Here is a 24,292-nt window from a genome sequence, read left to right as displayed (position 1 = left end):
TCCTCGGAGGCATGCCCAGGGGAAGCTGAAGATTGCTGCCGTCGCCCACGCAGCATTTCGACACGCCGGTTACGGGTTGATCTGGGATTGAAGGAGCACTCGAAGTCCATCTTGTAGCAGCGGTCACATGGATAACCTCCATCGCACCTGAGTTTCCTGAAACGGCATTGATCACAAGCCGTCTTGGGCTTGAAATTCTGAGATGCCATCTATTCTGCACCTCTCCCAGGCGACAACCCCATTTCTTTGTAGCGAGGTGGTGTCTTGACTGCGGCTCGTGCGAGTTACATTGTCTCTCACAGCAGCTTCCGCATAGAAACTGAAGTAGCTAGAGTCGACCTCGTTTAGAAGAAGATCAGAGTTGAAGAGCACGACACGGAAGTGAGTGAAAGTGGCAGCCTTGAGAGCACGAAGGGAGTGCGACTTTCCTCCAGACAGCCGTGCAGGGCCAGGTGCGTCATGTGATTAACTCCCTCGCCTATTATGACTTTTCGGTAGTCCAGATCACGGGGCCCAAGGATGCTGGAGAAGCTTGTGTGGTCCACGAGCTTCATCCCTGGAAGTCATCTCGGATATTCCCTGGGTTGCGGGATAGTAGGGCTTGCTAGGAGGCCCTCGTGTTGATGTATGAAGCTCAATGCACTAATCTAGACTTTTGATGGATTTTATTGTATTTCTCCGCCACAAGAGATCCCACTATTCTACCACTCTGACGGATGTATGGAATTACGAACGAAGACATGACAACCTTGCCAAAGGCTAAGCATTCAAAGATACCTGTCTAGCATTGAGGGACAAGACCGGCCATGCAGCTTACTCCAAGGAGGACTACCATATTCCTTCATTGAACTTGCATCCTCCTACTATTAGTCATGCAGATTTGGCTTCCTTCAGTCTCAATACCCTGTGCACCAGCTTTGAGCTCAACGCTGAAGTTTTCCACTGCAAGCACTGAGACATAGCCCTTGAATTTACGTGCAGGGAGCTTTGCCTCGAACATCTCGTCCAGCTCTGCGGGACTGCGCCCCTTTGTCTCGGGCAAGTAAAGGTAAGTTAGGATTATGCACCCAGCCATCCAGACGAAGAAGATCAAGTAGGTCTTTGGTCCAAGATTGGCGCTGTCTTATGGTCAGTTTAGAGTTACCTCGCGGGAATCCTGACTTACGCATCGGCATTTGCGATGTACGGCAGCACGTATGTGACCATGGTCGCGAAAATTGCCACCAGGAAGAAGGTCAACGAGTTGGACTTGTTTCGCAGGCGCGCTGTAGGTATCTCGGCTGCAATAATGTAGGTCAGCGGACCGAAACCAGCCGCGTAGAAGAAGGCGAACATGCAGCAGAACGCAGCGATCGTTTTGGGCACAGCAGGATTTGTCAAGGGAAGGAAGCCCATGACACCGACGACCAAGTTGATAATTGCGAGGGCGGTGAATGAGGTCAGGGCCAGTACGCGCCGTCCGACCCGGTCCACGACAAAAAGTCCCACAATTGCACCCCCAAAGGCCAGAACAGCAGCACCCATCGCCAGAGTAAAGGGCGACACGCTCCCACCAATCGTGCTGAGGAACAGAGTTATATAATTTGTTGCGAAAGCAATTCCACTGAGCTGCTGACCGTTTGCAATGGATAAGGCGATTAGACTGCGTCTTCTGTTGACGCCAATGAACAGATCCTTCCAGGAGACCGATTCTTCCTCCTGACGCAGATTGTTTTGCGCCTTGAGGGATGCAAACTCGGCCGAAATATCGGCCTCCTCATAGCCTTGGCGCACAGTTCGTAGAGCCTGAAGCGCTCTCTCGTCACGACCTTTGGTCAAGTAGAACGTGGCGGAGTCGTCCACGGTTAGGATACCGAGGAAAATGAAGACAGAAAAGAAGATTTGGATACCCAAGGGAATCTGAAACGAGTATTTGGCCATCACGGTAGAGAAAGCATAGTTCAAGCCTTGCGAAAGGATGGCAGCGGCGTCGATCAGAACGATGGAGAGGCCTGTTAGAATACCACGGATCTCCGAAGGGCTGACCTCAGCAAGGAGGTTGGAAGCCATGGTGATGAACATGAAGATAGAGACATCTGCACTGGATATCAGCTAAACAGCAACAGCACAAGGATCTCACTCACTGGTGAACCATCTCCCCACAACCATAGTGGCCAAGTTCGGAGCAGCAGTCTGGATGGCGGCGCCCACGGCATTGAAGCCGCACCCAATGAGTAAAGTCTTTTTGCGGCCAATGCGATCGCCGAGCCATGCTGACAACGGCAATCCTAAGAGACAGCCTGAATTGGGGAGTGCCACAATGAGAGATATCTCAGTCGAAGTGAGCATTGTCAAGCCATGTGGTCCATGACCGCTGCCATACTGCTTGTTGAAGGGAACCATAGCGAGAAGTCCAGCGATGACTCCACCATCGTAGCCGAAGGTGAAGAAGACCATCGACAGGAGGAAGGCTGTCAGGGCGAGGCGAGGGTTGTGTAGTATAGTGAAACGGAAGCTTGACTTCGAAGACGCCATGGTGGTAATCTGTTGCGATAAGAATTAATCCCTACTATTGAGATTATATGTCGTTGACGAGCCATGAGTAAAGGGAGCATGATATTTATCTATCTTCGATGCCTTCATCTATAATACCATGTCGTCGCGGTAGTTGTTAACCTTGGGAGAACAATCAAGCTCTGAAGCGTGGCAAAAAGTCAATACCAGTGCATCGCGGGGGATGCAAGGGGCAAAGCTGGGGGAGGTAGCCGAACGCTCCACAGGGCGTCTTCGGCAGATTAACAAATTCAAAGCCACGGCCGACAGCGCCGAGAGCACCGAGATGAACCTTTTCGAACTCGAAGACATCTGTCGTACGACGCCCGAGACAGCGAAAGTAGCAATTTGAATCGCTGAATCTGTGGAGTCTTTTGGGGCAAGAGGTAAAATCCGGCTGTGCTCCACGGCATCTGGTGATCTGGTTGTGAGTGAGGACAAAAGACACATCTCGATGATATAAGGCGCATACTGGCTTGGATAAGGGGGTTAAGCGCAAGCAGTGCCGCAATCCTTGAAGGAACACTGTCGAGATGGGGAGTATTGACGCCAGCAAGCCAGCTTCTGGTTTCTCATACCGGCATCCGGTGTTGGGCGAGCTCCACGGGACGGGCAGAGGCAGCGACATCGTGCAATTTAGAGGCATTCCTTTTGCAGATATCCCTGCTCGGTTCAGACAGTCAATACTGAGGACAACCTTGCCAGGAGAGCCCTACGATGCCACACAACCTGGTTCAACTTGCCCTCACACGGAGGCCCTTCCATTTCCCGATTTTTGGTCTGGGACACTGCCACCAGACGGCATTGCACTGAGCAGACCGACAGCTGACGAGTTCAAGTGCCTGAACCTCAATATTACTGCACCCCTGAGTGCCCTTCAAGGCGCCAAGAAGGTCCCGGTGCTTGTCTTTATCCATGGAGGCGCCTTCATGGTTGGGAGCTCGAGCATTCAGGTGGCCAGTCGTGAGATTTATGACGGTCTGAGGCTAGTTCAGACAAGCATTGCCTTGGGTCGACCACTCGTTGTGGTCACCATCAACTACCGCGTGGGACCCCTTGGCTTCCTAGCCTCGTCAGCACTCGAGGCTTACAACAAGTCCTTTGGAGAAGCGGTTGGGAACTATGGCCTTCATGACCAGCGGCAGGCCCTGGAATGGGTCTTCAAATTCATCGATGGCTTCGGTGGAGACCCGAGCATGATCACCATTCAAGGAGGTAGCGCTGGTGGTGCTTCATGCCATTTCCAGACACAGTTCAAAGACACCAAAATCAAAAGAGCGATATTGTCGAGTGGTACGACATTAGCCATAGGAGCCATGCCTCTCACCTATCACGAAGAGCAGTTTAGCAATTTTGCACGCAAGTACAGTCCAATGGGTAGTAACGATGTGATCAGAGACTTGCAGTCGATTCCAGCCCAGAGATTTGTGGAGGAGACCCCGTCGGGCTTTTACAATCCTGTAATTGACAATGACTGGATCAAGGGGAGGACGGTTACCGACCTCATTGAAAGGCCAACATCAGTTGAGCTCATGATTGGCTCATGCGCATATGAGGTAAGTAAGCCTCGCGTTGTTCGGAAGCTTTCTATCACACTGACACCGATACAGCAAGATCTGACGCTCGCTATGCTCGGGGCGCTTGACCCGGCCAATTCGAGCGACAAGGCCATGCGAGACACAGCACTGACTATGCTCAGGCCGATCGGTCTCACGTCGAAGACGGATGAGCTATTCTCAGCGGAAGTCTTGGAAGCCTACGGCATCCAAGATACCGTTGAAACACCCACCAAAGATCGCGAGACGTGGGCCGAATTTGTTGCCGACCTGATTTTCCGAATCCCACCCTTTTTGATAGCTCTCAAGGCTCAAAGCAAAACATACGTGTACGAATTTGAATCGACGAACCCTTACCCTAATTGGAAACTCGGCTACCGCAAAGCCAATCACGCAATCAGCGATCTATTCCTGTTCAACCCGGCCGCGGATCTGGTAGGCGAGGAGCATCAGAAGGAATACTCCGGTGCGGTGCATCAGCTTCAGCGAGATTGGATATCGTTCTGCTATGGTCAGTTAGATTGGGAGCCCTTCAAGGCGGGCGATGAAGAGAAACTCGGCCCAGTGTACACCTTTGCTAATCATGGTGCTGGTGGCAAGACCGAGACCCTTGAGGCAGTTGTGGGAAAGAAGCTGCTGACGAGGTGGAGAGCAGCGCTCACGGTTGCGGAGACATAAGTGGCTAATAGTAGTAGAGATTCTCGTGTGTGTATAGTTCACAAGTATCCCATATGTCGAAGAGTATCGGCAGCCACGCCATGCTTCGCGTTTCGGAGAAATTATCGCCCCTGTGCCCAGCCTGGCGAAAGCGAAACGGGATTAAAGCCAAATATAGGCCTCCCAGACGGGAGTGGAGTATTAAAGCAATATCGAAGCAGGCCTCCACTACGGCAAGCGTATTCACGGATCGTAATTCGAATTAATTTGAGCTAAGTGAGCAAGCCTTTGATAATTGACAGCCCCCAGACCGTAGAGTTGCATAGTCGTTAAGCAAAGGCAACCCACATGATAGAGCCGTGCACTTCGTCAAACAAAAGGTATCAGATCGCTAGTACCACAACATCATTTAATCAAAGAAACGCATTCTAGAGGGCCCCGGTCGATTGGTGTGCGGAGTTAAGTCCATTCGATGAACGCCATGGTTTCTAACCATCTTCCAACTCTGACAACGATTTGGTCGATGCGTGTGAAATAATCTGCCAACCATAGCAGCACCAAAGTGGTGAAAACAATACCGGGGAGGCCAGACCAGTATCCATCTCCCAGATGACTGGCACGCCATGGCTCAACAATGGGTGTGTAAAGGACCCAGAGTAAGCTGTTGTGCATGGCATAAATCCCAAAGGACAGGTCCCCCAAATATTGTGAAAAGCGCCATTCGAACGGAATCTGGAGCATTCTGCAATTGTCGAGAGCAAATATGAATAGCACCGAACCCCAGCTAAGCCAGAAGTGCTCTCCTAGCTCCACGTTGTAGTACCATGGGATAGCCTTGCTAAGGTACGGCCAAGGAAAAGGACCAATGGCCCAGTAGCCGTCGGAAGGTTGGCCAAGCAAGAACATGGCGATTATGAGAAGGACAGTATAGCAGATCTTGGAAGGAATAGATTGACGGCGCTCTGGAGTCAAGCATCCCTCAGACTCTTGCGGTGTTGGAAGTCGAATGCGCTGGAGTCGTTCCGGATGGCGATCGAACGAGTAATCTGCAATCATTTCGCCCAAAAGGAAGAGTGCGGCATAGATAGCTCCCCAATAGTAGCATAAGGCAATGGCGACCAAGCAGAAAATTCTGCGGCCACGAGTCGAAAGATAGGCGGATGCAGCACAGAACCAGAACACCACTAGACTACCTCGGAATTCCACGGGGATGGTCCACATCTGGTCCAAATACTTGGTACGGAAAACTGTGGCATACCACCACCCTCTGATATCACCAAAAGGGTTGCTGGAAGCGCCCCAGTCCCATGCCCAATCAATCAATTGGAGCCACAGAGTTGGCTGACGATACTGGGGCTGACACCAGCCCCAATAGGTCCAGATTGCGGTAATGAGTGTTGCAATTCCTGTGGAGACGTAGAGGCGCCACCATCTCCTGAAGGTCGATGAGGCAAGTGCCCTCAGCAGTCCATTCTGCCGGTTTCTGATCAGTTTGAGCATTCGATATGTCAACACATAACCAGAGATAACGAAGAAGACGTCGACCATTGCCCGACCGTTGAGGACCATTCGGAAGACAGGCTGTTCGAGAAGCCATGTTTTATTTGCTATGCCATGATAGCGGAACACTGCCAGAGCGGCCCAGCCACGTACTGCGTCGAGGTATGCAGTTGGATGTAGCTCTTTCTTGACCTTCAAGCCTCCTGGTTGCATGTAGCGCGGGAGAATAGTAACCGCGTAGGACAAGACGAGCCGTGCCAACGTTTTGACATCCGGTACGCTGTCCCACCTTTTAGCAAGGTCCAATCTTGACGATATATCCCAATTTTGTCGTACTCTCAATTGCGGCAGTTGGTACCATTTCGGCCTGGACTCCTCTGGGAGCCTAGAAAGATCAATTTCTTTAAGCTCAATGTCGTCGTCTTCGTCATCGTGGTCAGCGACCTCTTTCGCTTCAACATCGTAATCTGTAGGCTTTTCTGAATGATGTGAACTCTGGGCTACGTCTTTGACAAGAGGCTGGTACTGGTCCGTCATGGTGTGTACCTGGTGAGCCACGAGTGCGCACCCAGGAAGCAAACAGCTATGTCAGATGGGTTTGGGACGTGTTGGCAATGCACGTTGCTCGGCTGGTGCGAAGAGCGTGGAAGTCGGCGACTTTTACGATGCAGCTGATGACTCATCCCCTGAGCTTGATTGTGATATGCAATTCTGATTGACAGTTCGAAAATGGACATAAGATAGCTAGCCTGTTCAAAGACGGGACTTGTGACTTTGTTGCCACACGGGCAATAGAGGATCAAATTTGCGCAGAAGCTCCTGACTCTTGACTTGCCGCACAGATCCAAGGTAATCACATTGCAAACGACAGCACACAAGTCGTATGGGCGTATCAAGGTCTAGACTTTTCAACATGAGTCCGATCAAAGGCAGATCTGTTGATGTTATTCTGGGTGGTGTAGCAACGATGTTTCAGAGCCTCTGTAAGGGCAAGATCTACGTACGTCCATCCTCTTCCAGATTGAGGGAGAAGTAAGCTGTGCGGTAAGACTCTGGTTGACAGTTCGCTATGCATGTAAATTTCGTGATGGCAATCTGAATGCCAGGTTTTATGTCAAACCATTTTCTGCCCGACGGTAAAGCTTTTCAGGGAGGCCTCACACCCGTTGGGTATTTCCGAAGGTAGGAAGCATGCGGCAGCCTGTGAGTGGAAGGATTGTTCAACAGCCACGGAAATGGCGGCAGCCGCATCATCTGTTGCGTGAAGGTGAAGCTTTTCAGGGGTAATAAAGTTATCTGCATATCTCAAGTGACAGATGTCAGACTGCACATCTTCAACACGAATTGAGACGAGCAAATCTCACCTGCCTTGGTATTGCTCTTGATCCTGGGAAGACAGAACGTCAATCATGCCAGAAAGCACGTCTTACAATGCCATTGGGACAACATCGACATCTTCTAACCCCAATGGCATTATCGACTAGCGATCTGAGAAATCGCATCAGCACCGTATCCGGCCAAGTTGTCAGTGCTTTGGAGCCAGTGCACCAGTTGCAGACCTTGTGATAACGATAAGAGAATGCAGAGGAATATGGACTTGTGCCCTGTAGGCCACGAGATGTGTAACGAGACCGCGAACAAGCACGATATAGCTCCTAGCAGGACGAGCGCCCAGCTGCTTACTAACCACTCGCGCCCGGTGTTTGCGCCCAGCCGTCAGTTTGGGAAAACACACCTGTCATGTTGGATGTGGAGTTACTGCTCGTGGACGAAGAAATAGTTTGGATAGGTAACATTGCCGTATTTCCTCGGCCGTGCCTGAATGTTGATGCAGGCGTATGTCTTCGTAGAGTATTGTCGTCATTGGCAGCTGGTGTAGGTAGGATCCAGATATCAATTTCCGTGCTGGAAAGAGAGGGGACATAGCCTCCGCTCGCGAGGTTTTGCAGAGGGAAATGCCGGGGGGTGTTCAATATGAATCTTAGGTCAAGTCCAACTCTAGGAGCGAGCTTCCCAATCCTGTAATACTTGCTCGAAGGAGCTGTGGCACGGGGTGCTCTGACTTGCCTGGTGTTAACGTGTCATCTAAGACTTGGAAGCTCATCCATGAACTTCGTTTTCTCGGATATATGCCTTCAGGAGACAAACTCATGATCTTGATTGTTTCATTCCTGCGAGGAGGCGGCTTGCCGTCAGCGACTTACAGTTGATAGTTTTCCAGCACCGTTTGTGTGCCAAGCATACTTCCGTCGCTCTGAGGATCGAGCGCTCAAACGGCAATCAGATATCGAGGCTCAATTGTCAATGCTTCCAAGGACTGGTTGAAGACAGTCAAGTGCCTAGGTATCTTTGAGAGACTTATTCAGAATTATTTTATCAACGACCATCAGTGTGTTGGGTCGAGCTAGGACTGCGTTGTCGGAATAAATGATTGGTTTCCTTTTCACGGAACTAGATAGAATTGTTTGATTTCCAAGTGCCGTCATGATTGAGGTTCTCGGATCATACATATGTTGGAATGTTCATCCGCACCCCCCGGATCCATTTCCAGCCTTAATCGGTCAACTTCTTTGAAGCCAGTACGTTCGTAGAGGCGTGCAGCAGCGGGCGTGCCCTCTACATAGACTGCCAAGCCTCGATCGTCGGCGCGTTCCAATCCCCAGTCAAGCAGCTTCGCGCCCGCACCTTGCCGTTGATACTTGGGAGACGTGCCTAGAGCTGCCAAGTCTGAACTGTGGTATCAGCCAGTAGCCACGCTGAGGGATAGGGATGGGGAACTGTTGCTGGCTCGAGCTGCTGGGGAGGTGGCAGTTACTCGTGGAAGTTAAGAGTCAAGACTCACAAACATAAGGTCGCCCAACCCCAATAAATGCAGATGCAAGTTCATGGCGCTTCCTGATGCTATTGTGCATTAACCTACAGCCAACCTCCTTGTTTGAATCCTCTGGCAGTGGGAAGTCTTCCAGCAGCATTTCCTGTTCAATCTCGTTCTGGTCGCGAGGGGGGAAGAAGTGCCAAATCGCAAAACTGGCGATTTCCCCGGACATGGCCTCCTTCACGATCATGATATGGTAGGAAGGGTCATTGTCCATGTCATCCTCATACGACTGCACGAAGTGCGTGATGGAAGTCAATGTGCTGCCTTTAGGGAAGATGACGCTAAATCCAGGATCGGTTGCACACGCAGCAAACTGGACGCGAGCAACGGCCTCAAGATCGGATGGGGATGCAGGGAGCAGAACAAAGGCAGGCATTCTTTGCGATGCTGCCCTTGCATACCACAGGATTCTGGTGATAGAGTCCGGAGTACCAAGTACGGATCCCGAATATAAAGAGGCGTCAGCAAGGCTCCAACTCAACGGACATCTTGTCGTTTACTTTCTAGCCCAAAATGGATAGATTGTTCTTTCGAATCTCGCACCAGCTTTGGGTTCTTTTCTGATACCAGAGAGGAATAATGATGACGGAGGTGGGAAGGAGTGTCAGCTTTGTTGGGTCCGCCCGGGTCGCTTTGGATAGGCTTTCGGGGTGTGTGTCCTTGGGTGTCCTGCAGCCCCGGAAGGCTTGAGGCTCCCCTCAAGTCCTCTCTTTAGGCTTTGGATTAACCATACGAACCTGACAATGGGGGTGCCGGGAGTTGGGTAGGCAGGGGTCGGGGGAAGCTAGGCTAGTAGTCTAGGCCACACAGGGGACGAGTCCAGGGTGGACAGCACGCCGAGCAACAGCTCCTGCAGGGGTTGCAACCACTCATCTTGCTCCTCCCGCTGCGCCATCTCGGCTACAATCGTGCTGGCTGCTGTGGGTGCCGCTGTTTCCTGTTTCCTGCTTCTCACTGCCGAGCTGACTTTCTCGACCAACTCCACCCTGGACGTCAAAGAACGGAGGTGCCTCAAGCCGCAAACCCCAGGATCCTGGCTCGAGCAATCTGCCCTGGGGCTTGTCGGTCGATCTTTTCATCTCATTGGGAATGACACCTGTGTGAGTGCTGAGTGCCGATTGCTGAGTCGCCTCGCCATCTTCTTGCACGATCTTTTCCTGCGACCTGCAACCGGCTACAGCACACGCCATCAGCGGCCGTCCATGCTCTCCTACCACGACCATCACCGCTTTCTGCCGCTTCTCTGCCATTTGTTAGAACTGACGCCGGCATTGGCATTGGTATGACGCAGAAAACGACCCGCACCTGCGCTCGGATTTGATGGACCTGTGAAACATCGCGGCATCTTCAAAATACCAGAGAACGAGGAACACCCATCATCGCCACGCCAGTAACAAATGGCTGGTACAGCACACTTTTATCCTCAAAATCACCCTCATGCCCACTCTCACCCCCAATCCAGCGACATCCCATCCTACGATGCTCCCCCCTCGCCAACATTGACCAACCCTGACATGATCTTGCCTTACAACCCCTTCCTCAGCTCCAGCCCGACGCCTTTGGCCTCGTCGCCAACTCTGCAGCAATCAACTCTGCCTCCGCGCCCGGATTCAGCTGTTTCTTTGAGCTCGGCACTGGGAGACGCAGAGCTCTCACCTGAAGTGGGGGTTGCCACCACCGTCAGAGCGCCCGCGCGCATTGTGCCCTCCATCAACACCAACTTCAATGGCTATGAACACGGTGCGCCCTTGAGCGACATCGGCGAGGAGGAGACCCCCGTGTCAAAGAGGAGTAGCAGGTTCAGCTATACTTCTACTATCTCAGGCCCGTCCTCCCCCACGCCAGCTGAAAAAACTCCGGTTCAATCGAGGCGATTAAGCAACCAGTCCTCGTCCAGCAATGGCTCAGACTTGGGAAACTGGGAAGATTTTGACTCTTCCAAGATGATGAACGAAAGGCTAGCTGCAGATGTGGCCAAAGTGGAAGACGATGAGGTGGATGACCCCGACAGCAAACGGAATAGTACCACGGTTGCCGGCCCCGTGGACGAGATGGCCCTACTCAACGAGCGCGCCGAAAGAATCCTTGAACATGCCAGAAAACGCCTGACAAGTATGGAGGATAATCTCAGCAAGGCTAGGCATAGTATTCTCATGTCTCCGCGCTCCTCCCCCAATATGTCGGAACTTCACCAGCCTGCAGGCGGGCTGTATCGTTCCATTTCCCTCGCTGGTATCAGCAGCCGCAAATCTCGCCCACTCTATCCTGTCGTCAAAACAAATTCCGCAATTCACACGAGAGGTGGTAGTGACACCACTCCCAACACAGGATTAAAACGATTGTCGATGATTCCTGAGAGGTCCGCCAGTGCCCTCGAATACGGCCGAAGACAAGAATCTCCGCAGCAGTACCAAATGTCTCCGTCAAATCGGGTTGCTGGCTTTTCTCCTGCCAGTAGTCGGAGTTTCAACTCTCCGCTCAGAGTGCTGCAAGAAGAGGAGGGTACTCCAAGCACAATCAAAACGTCACCCGAGCAGAATGCCCCCCGCGGCCTGGGTATCAATACCTTGGCCGCAATTTCGAAAGAAACCGTTTCGGTTATCACCAGTAGTCCAACCACTGCTGTAGCCCGCTCATCTTCGGCAATGTCAAGTCGGTCCACAAAGGAGATTCGGGACCAGATGACCGATTTGCGTGCCAGAATTTCTGATCTGAAGGATAAAGCTCAGGCAGACAGCATGCGAAGGCGTAGCGCCCAGAGCATGAGAACACCCAGTCCTTTCACAGCTGCCCAAACCCCCGAGCAGTGGTACACTAGCGCGCCAGAATACAGGGAAGGTGGTAGTCCGATCAATACCAATGCCGGCATGGGCTGGAGTCCTTCTCGTCAGCAGGCAATTATGTTGGATGCGCAAGCCGCTCCTGTAACTCCTCAAACGCAGACTTTTCTTACTATTGAGCAGCCTACAACAAATGACTCGCGGCTAGTGAGTGATGCAAGAACTGATAAAAACACACCGAGCTTCCACAAATCTATCCCTATGTCAGCATTGACACGTGATAAGCCCAAATCGACAATGCAGGAGTCCCACTACGAGGATGCTGCTCAAGAATTGGACGATGAGGACGCGGTTGCCGCTTCAGAAGAGGAGCAAGTCTACCTCAACGAAGTTTTGCAGGAGAGTCTGGAAGAAATTGAGCCGGAAGTGCCGGAAGTGCCAGAGCATCTGCTCAACGATGGTGGTGCTGGGCGACACGAAGACCGGTTGGATGCTTTCGATTATGAAAATATGTTTCTCCACAGCGCCATGGGAAACTACACTGGTTCGGGAACCAGGAGTCTGACTCCTTCTGAGAGCGATGGAAGCAGCGTTGTCACAACACGGATGGATCAAAACACACCCACCGACGACAAAGATGATGAAGAGGAGGTGGTGGCGGATGAAGTCGATGGAAGCAGTACTGAAGGAGGGGCGGCGACTCCTGTTCAGGAATCATTCCCACAGCTGTCTCAGGGAGAGGGTGCAGCATTGTATCTCAAGAAGCCCGCTCAACCCTGGATGAAAGCAGCACGTAGCAATAGCATGGATTCTGTATCTACAGCTGCTACTTTTGCCACTGCGACCGAAGGCGAGGAAGATGAAGTTGAAGGAAGTGAAGATGAAATGCCAAATGAGATCTTGCACTGGGGCAATGGCGCCCGCTTCCCCCAACCGCCCATCAGTCCTAGGCGGGAGAAGACACCCTTGAATTGGCCCACTCCGCCATTGGGAGGACGTGTTCATCAAGGTCAGGCGAAGTCGTCACGAAACCCCCAGAGCCTGGGAACAATTGTCACTAATGGACTCCCCACGCCTCCTGTGCATTCGCCCCACGGCAGCTTTTCAGCAGCAAATGGCGTTGCAAAGCAGCAACAACCCGTTGTTAATGGACAACAGGTGGACCACCCGGCAAATACTGAGATCCTAATGGAAAGCTTAATCAAACTTGCGGATCCGGATTTCCAGGTTGGTGGTGACCAGGGGTCGATGACATTTTCAGATGTCGATAAGGATCTCGTTCTGGACCTGCTGCGCGCTGTGGGCGGTGTCTGTAACCAGATCTTGCAGTCCGAAAACAAGCAAGAAGTACGGGCCGTGAAGGTATTGCGAAGGCGACTCGACGAATCAAGACAACTATTGGAGGGCCCAGGAGATGATTAGAAATATGGCAAGATCATGATTGGATATGCCACCAGCTGCATCAAAGCTGCAGCTGTCATACCAGAGCCTTGGGCCGATTTTACATGATGGTATTTGAGCCGATGGGACGAGGCTTCTGTCTGCTGTGATATCGGATCGGATGATCTGGGGATGATCTGGGTTGGACGGCGTTGGACGAGGTAAGAGGAAGCTTGAGCGTCATCCACCTTGGAGCTGAGGATATATACCCTTATGCCTTTATGACTTACACTCGAAATATGCGGTTAATGTACATACTTTTATCTTACATTTACTTGCCAATCTATTTTCTAGAAATTCCTCTTGTAGCACAATCCGCCGTTGAGCCTCCAGTTGAGCCTCCAGCTGGGTGGTGCCAGTCATGGCTGTCAGTCGGTCAGCATCCGACTCAGAGTGATACCCTGATACAACAATTGTTCTCGGGTCCATCGTGCGAACAGACCAATGCAACGCCACATATGAAGGGTCCAATAGAGACTCGGGTCCTTGTTCCTGAATGTTGGTACCTGGAGCTTGTCTCCGTGTGTGTTACCTGTGCAGGTCCGAACCAACCCCGCCCCTCGTGTAACAAATGTGAGCTCAGATTTTCCCGAGACCAGGCACCGAGTACGAGGTCACTCACACAAGAACAATCGAGGTCGATAGCGCGGATCCCCAATCTTGCACAGATGGAAACGGTCCAAGGAGCTTACACCCACTGTGTCCCTTACCGATCGCTCAGTATCAGCATTCAGTGCCACGGCAAGAAGACTTGACCATCAACTGATATGGTCTTGTCGGGGTTAATCTAGAGTGGTCAGTTGTCGATCTGCGCACCCCTGAACATTCAACGCATGCACGATGGCCTGCTTCTGGACAAGTAGCCTCGACGAGGCTCTACGCACATCGCCCTTGCATAGACAGATCTGATAGTCACTATGGGTAGTCTGGTGGAGTCAGGGGCTTGTCGCCATCGACCCCATCATCTGACGTGCATATTAAATATGGCCATTTTTGGGTAACCAACCCCAGGGAGTGATGAAGGCTCTGGACCAACTTTTGGACCAATTGAGTCAGGATGACCCATACACATCCGTATTGGTCCAAAATCAGGCTTGTGTACCTGAGAGCTGAATGAAGCCGCCGGCTCCCCAACTTGATCGGTTATCATGGCTGAGGCTTGGTCGATGCACCCAGGTCCCTTTTTCCCTCAGCCGTGACCCTGCTATGGCTGAATGAGACCTGCCGGAGAAGCGATACATAATATTTCTAGGTCCACTCGCGTTTGGCGCTAAGCGCGAGGATTTCGCCTCCATTCAGTGCGTTCCGCCCTCTACGCAAGATCGATCGATCATATTCCCAAGGCTCTGCCCCCCCAAAAGTGGAAGATTGGATCCTCTTTGGCCCTCTTTTCAGGCCATCAGTCTTCCTTGAATGGAGCAGTGCTCCGCGAGTGGAGAAGCATCAACCGTATGGAAATATCATCTCGCGACCGACTTTGTTGTGCACTGTAAAGAGTCAGGGAGGTTGGCTCACTGCCTCATATACATGCGAGCTGCTCTGTTCCAACTTCTTTCTCTGATTGCTGTACGCTATCCACCTCCTCCAATCAGCCCGATAGCGGTGGCATCTTTTCAAAGAGAACTTTACGCTCGACTTGTGTAACATATGAGACCCTGCTCTGTTCATCCTCAGCATTAGCGAAAGTGACTTGGGGAAAACCAAGGTGCCCAGTACCCACCATAGGAGACGTTGAACAGGGAGAAAACTCAACCTAATCACAATGCCAAATTTACCCAGCATCCAGGAGATGCTCAATGGTGCTCTACCAGACCCGATCTACGCGACTCAAAAGTCGCAAGAGGATACGAATACGATGGCCATCACCATGTCCAGAGTGCCATCGGTTGATCACCTTTACCTTAACCCACCTCAAACAACAATCTCAACAGCGCATGCGCCGTCGGAGGGAAGAGACTCTCCAAGTGATAAAAGTGACACGTCTAGTCAGACAAACTTACTGGGTCCAGCGCCATCACCTGGATACATGGCCTCAGTGAGTCCCGTTTGGAGGTGCGTTGAACAAAGCGACACCTCACCTCGCAAGCCTCTCCAACATCATCTATATTCATCTAGATATCCTGGTACAAACCCATCATCAGCCGGTTCTAGTCCCACTCTGGGAAATTTAGACTTGGAAGATATGCTGCAAAGTGTTCGAAGTCAGTCAGATCGTACATTGGACCTAGGCCTGAGCACAGTCAGGCACTCCGTGTCCGAGGCGTTGAGTGGGACTCTCAGGCCGGCTCATGCTCAGGGATGGTACCAGCCAAGTCCGGATGGCAACAAATTTTGTAAAAAGCTGGAAGACCGCATCCATGGGATGAACATGAACGAATTGGTAGCTTCGTTTTTTAAACGTGACGCAAACAGAGCAACCTACGGCGACCGTGTTGTTATTCCGCGCCGGCCTCACGACAAGAAGCAGAAATGCGAAGGTCCCAGGTTCGAAAGCAAGCTGGGACTGGGAGTCAGGGGTGAGAAGAAACCTCACGCAGTGCTAGAACAAGAGAGGCGTGAGCGTCACCGCGAGTTCCAAAACCAGAGTTGTAGCCGTTCACCTGATATCGCGGCAGAATGTGGCGGTGAACATGCGGATGAAAGCAAAGAGGCTCGGACCCAACGTGCCAAAGGGCCAGGGAAAGACGAACAGCTTTGCACCGCCATCTACTCACAGGAGCTGAGTGGTAGAGTGGTGCAGTCGGAGCATGATGGCCGCAAGAGGGCTGAGAAAGTGGCGTGGATGTTGCTTGAACTGCTCGAGGTCGTCTTGTTACGGCAGAAGCATGAGGATACCTGGTCTCCGGGACGGAGCCGTCGTTGCTCTACTCACAGCAGTCGCCTGGGCTTGGAGCGTGCCGGCCAAAAGCGGACACTAGACAAGGTCAATCACGACGAGATTCGAAGCCATGAGGGACCGGCCAATACATCTGAGAGCAATAGCGATTTCGATCGCAGTCAGTCGGCAGCCAGCAGTCCCTGGAACCGGTATCGAACCCATTACCACTTTCATGGACCATCGTCAACCTTGCAGAGTCTGCCACCTTCACCAGCCCCGAGCATCGAGGAAGTCGAGGGAAGTAGTTCGTCAGATCAAGCCAGCAGAAATGGATACAGTGTTCCGACGCAAAATTACCAATGAAACGAACATTTTCAATGTCGACGCAAGGATTGTGGGTTTCAGGAGATGGAAGTTGTACAACAAAATGTAGCACAACGCACTACGCCGATGGATAGAGGGACGGTAGACATATTCTGGGATTTCGGGCTGTATATTGAGCTAGCAAGGCACGACGAGTTGATGGTCTGATGACCATTATAGATGATGACTATTTGTATCATAATAAGAAACGGCCAGTGTAATCGGATTATTGTGGGAGGACGGCAAGAATAAGGCGGGAAAGGTACTCGTGAGCTGGCTGGGAGCATGACTGTGACTGAGACAAGATTGCACGTGTATCGACATAGCCCGTTCAGCTTTGAGTACCTGAATCCTGAATACTGATTAATAGGAGAGGATAGATGGAATTGGCAATGGGCAATCCACATGTTGGTATTAAGGAGGTCATCACGTGCCAAAATAGTGGAGACGGCAATTCGACGCTAATGGAATCCGCTTGGCGGGCGGCTAAACCTGTTCGGGCTCGACGCCGGGCTGCCCCAGCAGAAAGTCTGAGACTTGAACAAGTGGAGCTTATTCGTAAGTTGTGAGATTCTCTTATCCCCAAAGGTCCGCAGGTCCCTTTCTCACCACGACATCCACCACCACGACACGACGACGACCTCACCCCATATCCCATCCGTGGACTGTGGCTATCAGATTGCCATCAGATTGCCATCAGGTTCTCTTTGCTTTCCCTCGACGTCCGCCATCCTTCGCGCCCCAGGTCATTCCTCGGCGCCTGCCCCTGGGTTCTGTACTGACCACCCAATCCATTCCTCCATCGCTTCGAAGTCCTGCTTTTGGCCCTGCGCAGGCCATTCCACTCGTTCCTCATCAGCAACCCCAGCCCTGGCCACCATACTCATCACCTCCTCCTAGAGGGGTCCCCTTTACGTCCTTTCGCGTCTTCGATACACCTTCTCGATTTCAATTCCCGTGCAACTTTCAAGTTCTTTCCGCCACGATGTTGCTTCCCAAAGGCGGCGTAACCTGGAAGTCCGCCAAATCAAAACTTCCCCCGTGGAAGGCTGTTTTAATGTTTTTGACACGCACCCGATTTCTTGTTGCTGTTGCCCTCACCGGTCTCATTGTGTTATTATGGCGGGGAATCACTGTATCAACACGCGAAATGTCCAAGTATGTGAGACATGATTAGGACCCGCAACGTTTGCTGATTTACAAACTCCAGTTATTACTGCTTTGGACCATCCAAGCCTCCGATCGAGATGTCCAACAACGAAATGGTGGCCTGGAATCAGCATCTGCAGACCCCAGTGCTCTTCAACCACCATGAACCCTACCATGTCAACTCTTCAACCATCGAACGCATTGATCTCAACCCCATTGTCTCGACTCCTAGGGCTGTGAGCAACCGGGAACGAGTCCTCATCCTCACGCCGTTACGTGACGCCGCCCCCTACCTAATCAAATACTTCGATCTCCTGACTGAGCTTACTTATCCCCACGACCTCATTGACCTCGCCTTCTTGGTTGGCGACTCCTCCGATGACACCCTAGCAGTTCTCGCGTCCGAGTTGGACAGGATACAACAAAGGACCGACAAAATCCCTTTCCACAGCGTCTCGATCGTGGAGAAAGATTTCGGTGCAAGCTTGAACATGGACGTTGAGTCCCGACACGGTTTCGCCGCTCAGGGACCGCGGAGAAAACAGATGGGCAAAGCCAGGAATTATTTGCTCTCTGCCGCCTTGAAACCCGAGCACGCCTGGGTCTATTGGAGGGATGTTGATATCGTGGACAGCCCAAAGAAGATCATTGAGGATTTTGTCGCACATGATCGGGACATCTTGGTACCCAGTAAGCAATACTCTCACACTTGAGCTTTCTGACGCAGCTACTAATTCTCGCCATCTCAGATATTTGGTTTCACCGTTACGACAAAGGACGTGATATCGAAGGCCGTTTCGATTACAATTCCTGGGTGGAGTCCGACAAAGGTCGACGCCTTGCAAATAGCCTGGATAAAGACGTCGTCCTCGCCGAGGGCTACAAGGAGTACGATACCGGACGCACATACATGGCCCGCATGGGTGACTGGAGAAACAACAAAGATGAGGAGATAGAACTAGACGGAATTGGAGGTGTCAATATTCTTGTCAAGGCCGATGTGCATAGATCTGGTATGTTCCCTTTCGCCCTTGAACGGCGGAAAGCAAGAGAGACTCGGCTGACAATAATGTACCAGGAATCAATTTCCCTTGCTACGCTTTTGAAAATCAAGCGGAGACAGAGGGTTTCGCGAAGATGGCCAAACGAGCTGGCTATCAAGTTGTAGGGCTACCTAATTATGTCGTTTGGGTAAGTTTTCTCCCCTTGGAACACATCCTTTGATTCTACCTCAACCTCGTTTACTAACTCGACATCTGCAGCACATCGATACCCAAGAAAAGCCGGGTAATGCAGCATAGATACGAGAAGACAAGAACTAGGGAAAAAGAAGCAGAAAAGCTTGACCACCCGACCTTCCTTCCGCTCTTTCCTAGGACAAATGCCGGAGGGCGAAGTTCACGTGTACTCGGAACTTCGGCGTTTACCAATTCTTTGGAGGTGGGGTTTCTGGAGTATCATTCCGCTACTTGCCCAACGAAGGCCCCAAAAAAGCCTTGTTCAGAGATGGGACGTGTGGTCTCTGTCCATTGTATGTGTCGACGAGTCTAGTAATACACTACTGGGGTGCAGTGGGTTATGGATGAATGGATGGATGGGATATACCTGGCCGTCGCACTTAGCCAAGGGGCGAGGGGATGGCTTGAGTTGAATGGGCTGAACTCCCGAGAACCGCTCTCTCTGGAGTGGGATCGAAGGGGAGGCAGTTCGTTCAATGGTAGTAGATCTAAGTCTGGGTGAGAGGCCAGAGCGACTCTGAGTAACTGGTCCCCTGTGCTCTGACGTAGCCCCTGGTCTGGTCTGGTCTGGTCTGGTCTGGTCTGATCTGCGGTGTTGTGCATGTAGTATTGGGGTTGGGGGGTTCTCTCATATGGTATCGGCCGTTTTTGGGCCTGGTTGCAGTGCCAGTGGGCGCTTGAAATGATCTCATCCTCAAAAATACACAGTACAGAGTACAATACCACAAAAGCCTGGACATCTACCTTGAAATAGCTAATATCCGCCGTGGCGTATCAGGCACACACGTAATTGAGCCTCACAGGTTGCGGCCATACGTGGCAGGAGGCGGACTCTGTACTTGGCACTCTAAAGTCCCCCCACATTTTCCCATTTTCCTAGCTGGTGGATAGATGAAAGTGTGTAATGAATTAGGGGTTGATGGTAGACGGTCACGATAGATTGCGGGGTGTTCACTGTTCAGATCGCTGTCTGGAATGACACTTGATTCATATATGATATATATATATATTTATTTAAAGTATATACAGTATACTCTGTGGTGTCTGCCCAAAATGTCAAGACGGCAGGATGATGGAAAGGAAAATCGTTCACTGAAGCGTGTAGGCTGGAAACAACCACTTCCATCGAAAACTCGGCCTTGCTGCTCGTCTGTCTTCTAATTCTGTCTCGAAAAAATACGCCGCTTGGAACGCCCTCGCTAGTCAGTCGTAAAAAAAAGAATCCACAAGTATAGATGCAACGCCAGCCTATGCTCCACTGGCGATCATCATCAGCCACGTGGATCCCGCGGAAAGGTGGTGCATTGATCGACGGCGATATGTTGTCCACGGTAGGAAAATGTAGGACCGCTCTGACCTGGTGGCAATACCCGCATCGGCACAGTCGCGAAGCAGATCATTCTGGCTGTTTCCAGCAAACCTACAAAGGGCGATTCCACCACTCTTGCATCCCGCCACTCTGCGATTGTGGGGGCGATAGTGGAGCAGGAGCGGGAATCGTGCTTCCATAAGGACTTGCCTGGAAACCTCCATAAGCTCCAGTCTGCTGAGGTTGAGAGAATAGATTCTGCGGTGGCTGCGAGTAAGAGTTATGATGATAAGGTTGGGAAAATGGACTTTGCTGGCGTTGCTGTGATGCATTTCCAGACTCGATCAGCTCCGCCATAAGTCCACCAGGTGTCGCATACTGGACGGGTTCGGCGTTTGGTTGATGGTTTGACTGTGCTGGCATGCTGACGCTTCGATGGTCTGCTAGATGGGAGGCTGTCGTTTGTGCCGAGTAGTCTGGGTGTGGAGAGACTTGCTTGTTCATAGAGGTTGGGCTTTTGCTGGGGCTTCTTTCTGGACCCGGGGTACCTGCAGCGCTTCTTCCCTTGATGCTCCCACTTCGGCTGACACTTTCACTCAGACCAGATGGTTGGTAATCGTCCCAGTTGCGGCGACTCACTTTCAAGCGTTGTGGAAGACCGTCGTCCCAGGTCGAGCCGGTCTTGTTTTGCTGCATTAATGGCCTAAGACCAGACCCAGATGCGACCTCAACACTAGTGCGTCGATCAGCCTGCGGAGATGTTAAGCCATCAAAGCTTTCCTGAGGTCGCCAACTAGTGCGGGCATCATTCGCTTCTTGTTGATCTCGTAGGGTCAGGATGGGCCGATCAAGCTCAACGTCTCTGGCGTAGTCGGGGCCTGTGCGTTGAATGTCCAAGGACCTCGATTCCCGGCTAACCTTTCTCTGCTCGTCGTATTCATCTCGTAACCCCTCCCATCGCTGATAATTCTTCTGTCTCTGCTTTTCGCGACGGTGATTAACAATGCCTTTGTGGCCCAGGTAGATGGAGCCAAAAATCAGAGAAGTCATTCTGCGAGGTCGTCTTGCTTGCCCCTCTCAGGTGTACAGGATTCTGATGGGGGAAGGTGGGGGTGGGGGGTTCGAAAGTGGGAGGAAGGGGAAGATAGGAATCTTCGAGGGATCGATTGGGATTTGATGAGTTGTAAGGAAGATATATCCAAGATTCCCAGTCCTGAAAGTAGATGCCGAAGCACGATGGGCTGGCGGTCAATCCCTCCCAAGTGATTCCCAGTTTTCGAGTTGCTTGCTGGAGACAAGTCTCAGTGGTATGGGTGGGGTGGAACCCTGAAAGGTAGCCCGTCTCGAATCAAAATCAGGTATCTGTTGGATATGGTTGATACTGACACTGCGATTGTGAGGGAGGAGTATTCAGGTGGAACACAGTGAAAAGTGTAGAGAGGATTAAGAGTAGGTGAAGTGGCGAAAGAGTGTGAGGAATAAGAAGAGGCTCTTGTCAAGAGCAGTGGCTGTGGCAGTTGCCGAATGACAAAAATGTTCTCAACCGAGATATCGCCCTGGGAATCGATTCTCCGTCGTTCTGGAACCGAGTGTGGCAGGATAATAGTTCCTACATTTGGCGGTCCAGGTACTCCGTACTGCGTGCGACCTCAGACCCGAATTCAACTGGCAAGGTCAACTGCAGCCTTCACTTTTGGGCTGTCACGCGACGGGGACAAAGGCCGCGCCTAGTTAGTGATGTCTCCCTTAGGTACACAATTGTAGACTGAGGAGATGGGACGAGAGTGAGCCGCACTGCGTGGAGGCCCCCATTGGCTTTGATATGATTTGTTCATAGCATCATAGCTGCATCGAGCCTGGGCGAATGCTTCCTAGCCGATCCGAACGGCACATCCTGATTCGACGATTGTAGGAACCTAGGAATGACACCGGCGCGAAAAGACGCTCATCGATGAGGTCAGCAGCGCCGCCCACGTCAGACTTGATTTGATACAGAATCAAGGATGCGTACGGATACTCCGTCCTCGACTTGCCGAGTCCGCAACCCTAATACGCAGCCGAGGATGTCAAATTGTTTGACCACCAAACGTTCTGTCGCTGTGCTCAATAAAGCGTAAATAAACGTATGCATTGAGTGTAGTTGTTGCGTCTATAGTATATACATGCAGCTTGTGTCAGCGTCTTCTGCTCTCAGGGTCTGCCAACACCCAGTCATCATCCTCTTGATCGAAAGGCCGCTGTAATACGGCATCGGCTTCTGGGATGCCTACGAACAAAGAAGCAGATGTCTTCGTTCCTTCACTGCATAGGTAGACATCAATCTCGGTGCCACTGCGCTGGTGACACAACATGCACACTATACATCGCTCGCTCTCGCCAAAGGATGATTGGTTGTACATTCGTGTTGAGGGTATTCTTGGAGGTATGAACCAGCGAGTTGAAAAGCCATCCATGGACTCTTGGATGCAATTGTTGGGAATCGCGGACGGCTGATGTACCTGCTGTCAAAAATCTCTCCTGTTGTATGAATACTGGTGCACAGCATGCTGCACGTGCAGCATGCAGCATGCCCTGTTACCATTGAACCGAATCTGCCCATTATCACCAAAGCGCACCACAGATATTTGACTAAAGCAGTCTCTTGCGCTTCATACGGTTTGATGAAGCCACCCTGTTTTTGTGTGCCAGTCGCCAGCTGTCCAGATGCCTGTGGTTGAGGGGAGGTTGATGGCCAGACTTTCAGCTGGCGGGCATCTCGCATGGAGTCGTAGTGCTTTGTTTGTACTTCAACATGCCATTGAGGCTTGATTCCCCTTCATCTTCGACCACGACTTCACACTTTGTTCAGGCAGCGGTGGCCTTCTCATTTGCCCTGCTCTTCCTTCAGTTTCTTGAGAGCGCCGCGGCCGCGATATTCTTCGAGTCGACCTTCGTTCTCCGTACGAGGTGCGCCCACCTCTTCGTGCTGTGGCGCTCCCAATGGCTTCGCTTTCTTCTCACTGAGGAATCGATTTTCTGCTTTAGCATCCGCCCTTGCCTCCTTGAATAGCTGAATGCCCGAGGTGCCGTCGACCTGGTCCAAGACACCATGTCTACGTAGGCTCTCCTTGCGCATATCCAATTGGCCTCCATCGGCCTCTCTGTGTAGCTTTGCGTTTCTCTTCGCGGCCCGGATGGAGGTGACCGAGTAGGTGTAGAGAAGTCCAGCCATGACGATGGCTGCGATCGGCGCTGTGACTGTCTGTTCGATAGGTCAGTGGTTGCCATTAGCTTCTAATCGACCAGCTGGAACCTACACGAGGATTGAAGACGGAGCCTCTACGCTTCATTGCTGGAGCCATGGTATGGAATAGTATCAAGTGGCCGTCAAACAACTAGCAGTGTCATTCAAGCACATGCAGCATGCCTGGCGCAGGAAGATTCGTGGCGTGACGAGTTGAAGCGGCAGGAAAATAATAATATTTAATTGGTCGGATTTCTCCCCACTTGTCGGGAGGAGCTCCCTGGCTCCCTGGCACCCCCATCAGATAAACGATCCGCACCTTTGATATTTACTTTGCGTATTCCAATCGATCAATCACTCAATTTTCCCCTGAGGTATGCAAGACTAATTGTTCTTCTTCTAGGCAGCCGAGCTCCTGATTCTCGGGCACTTGGTCGGGACAGCATGGTATACATATCAAGGCGAGCTACACCCTTGTTGACTTCGTTGCAGGCATCAGTCTGGTTGCACAACAACTTGGGCATCGGAAGCTCATGATGCCACTGAGTTTCCTTCCAAATTGGCAAGCAAACCTACTATTGGATTCTTGGTAAATATTAAAGTCAGACAATTCTACCCCACATAATATGTCAGGTTTGAGCGGACATTGGGCTTGTCATGAACGAGGTGCAAACGTGATTCTTGGAAAGCCTGATGGCTCAATTATTTCCAGATCTAGAAGTAGAAGTACCTCGGTTTACGGAAGCTCCAAGCGAAATTCTCCAGAAGGTCAATTCGTTCTCACCCGAGCTTCGCACGTGGCATTTACTGGGAATGTGAAGATCAGATCATCGACAGTCCATTAGCCCG

At 51.5% G+C, this 24,292-nt stretch overlaps 9 protein-coding genes across 9 annotated transcripts; 4 read left to right on the top strand and 5 right to left on the bottom strand.

Moving 5' to 3' along the window:
- Positions 1–841: 841 nt before the first annotated feature.
- Positions 842–2,514, bottom strand: A1O9_07941 (uncharacterized protein; the record flags this gene model as incomplete). The annotated part of the gene is made up of 3 exons (XM_013403496.1): positions 842–1,118; positions 1,166–2,075; positions 2,124–2,514. The coding sequence occupies 3 exons, from the start codon at positions 2,512–2,514 to the stop codon at positions 842–844; spliced, it is 1,578 nt and encodes a 525-aa protein (XP_013258950.1).
- Positions 2,515–3,065: 551 nt separating this feature from the next.
- Positions 3,066–4,766, top strand: A1O9_07940 (uncharacterized protein; the record flags this gene model as incomplete). Its single annotated transcript, XM_013403495.1, has 2 exons — positions 3,066–4,088; positions 4,143–4,766. The coding sequence occupies 2 exons, from the start codon at positions 3,066–3,068 to the stop codon at positions 4,764–4,766; spliced, it is 1,647 nt and encodes a 548-aa protein (XP_013258949.1).
- Positions 4,767–5,204: 438 nt separating this feature from the next.
- On the bottom strand, positions 5,205–6,782 carry A1O9_07939 (uncharacterized protein; the record flags this gene model as incomplete). Its single annotated transcript, XM_013403494.1, has 1 exon — positions 5,205–6,782. One exon carries the CDS (start codon positions 6,780–6,782, stop codon positions 5,205–5,207), a length of 1,578 nt encoding a protein of 525 aa, XP_013258948.1.
- Positions 6,783–8,727: 1,945 nt separating this feature from the next.
- On the bottom strand, positions 8,728–9,499 carry A1O9_07938 (uncharacterized protein; the record flags this gene model as incomplete). Its single annotated transcript, XM_013403493.1, has 2 exons — positions 8,728–8,972; positions 9,088–9,499. The coding sequence occupies 2 exons, from the start codon at positions 9,497–9,499 to the stop codon at positions 8,728–8,730; spliced, it is 657 nt and encodes a 218-aa protein (XP_013258947.1).
- Positions 9,500–10,520: 1,021 nt separating this feature from the next.
- Positions 10,521–13,325, top strand: A1O9_07937 (uncharacterized protein; the record flags this gene model as incomplete). Its single annotated transcript, XM_013403492.1, has 1 exon — positions 10,521–13,325. The coding sequence occupies one exon, from the start codon at positions 10,521–10,523 to the stop codon at positions 13,323–13,325; it is 2,805 nt and encodes a 934-aa protein (XP_013258946.1).
- A 1,780-nt stretch (positions 13,326–15,105) lies between these two features.
- Positions 15,106–16,524, top strand: A1O9_07936 (uncharacterized protein; the record flags this gene model as incomplete). The annotated part of the gene is made up of 1 exon (XM_013403491.1): positions 15,106–16,524. The coding sequence occupies one exon, from the start codon at positions 15,106–15,108 to the stop codon at positions 16,522–16,524; it is 1,419 nt and encodes a 472-aa protein (XP_013258945.1).
- A 985-nt stretch (positions 16,525–17,509) lies between these two features.
- Positions 17,510–18,974, top strand: A1O9_07935 (mannan polymerase II complex ANP1 subunit; the record flags this gene model as incomplete). The annotated part of the gene is made up of 5 exons (XM_013403490.1): positions 17,510–17,682; positions 17,735–18,363; positions 18,423–18,686; positions 18,752–18,864; positions 18,936–18,974. 5 exons carry the CDS (start codon positions 17,510–17,512, stop codon positions 18,972–18,974), a joined length of 1,218 nt encoding a protein of 405 aa, XP_013258944.1.
- A 1,531-nt stretch (positions 18,975–20,505) lies between these two features.
- A1O9_07934 (uncharacterized protein) lies at positions 20,506–21,270 on the bottom strand (the record flags this gene model as incomplete). Its single annotated transcript, XM_013403489.1, has 1 exon — positions 20,506–21,270. A coding segment is annotated over one exon (765 nt), but the record flags the coding sequence as incomplete, so codon positions are not given.
- Positions 21,271–23,083: 1,813 nt separating this feature from the next.
- A1O9_07933 (uncharacterized protein) lies at positions 23,084–23,561 on the bottom strand (the record flags this gene model as incomplete). Its single annotated transcript, XM_013403488.1, has 2 exons — positions 23,084–23,461; positions 23,517–23,561. The coding sequence occupies 2 exons, from the start codon at positions 23,559–23,561 to the stop codon at positions 23,084–23,086; spliced, it is 423 nt and encodes a 140-aa protein (XP_013258942.1).
- Positions 23,562–24,292: the final 731 nt, after the last annotated feature.

This window comes from Exophiala aquamarina (assembly GCF_000709125.1).
Source record: "Exophiala aquamarina CBS 119918 chromosome Unknown aczIA-supercont1.6, whole genome shotgun sequence".
NCBI classification, from domain to species: Eukaryota; Fungi; Ascomycota; class Eurotiomycetes; order Chaetothyriales; family Herpotrichiellaceae; genus Exophiala; species Exophiala aquamarina.
This window is presented reverse-complemented; position numbering and strand designations above follow the sequence as displayed.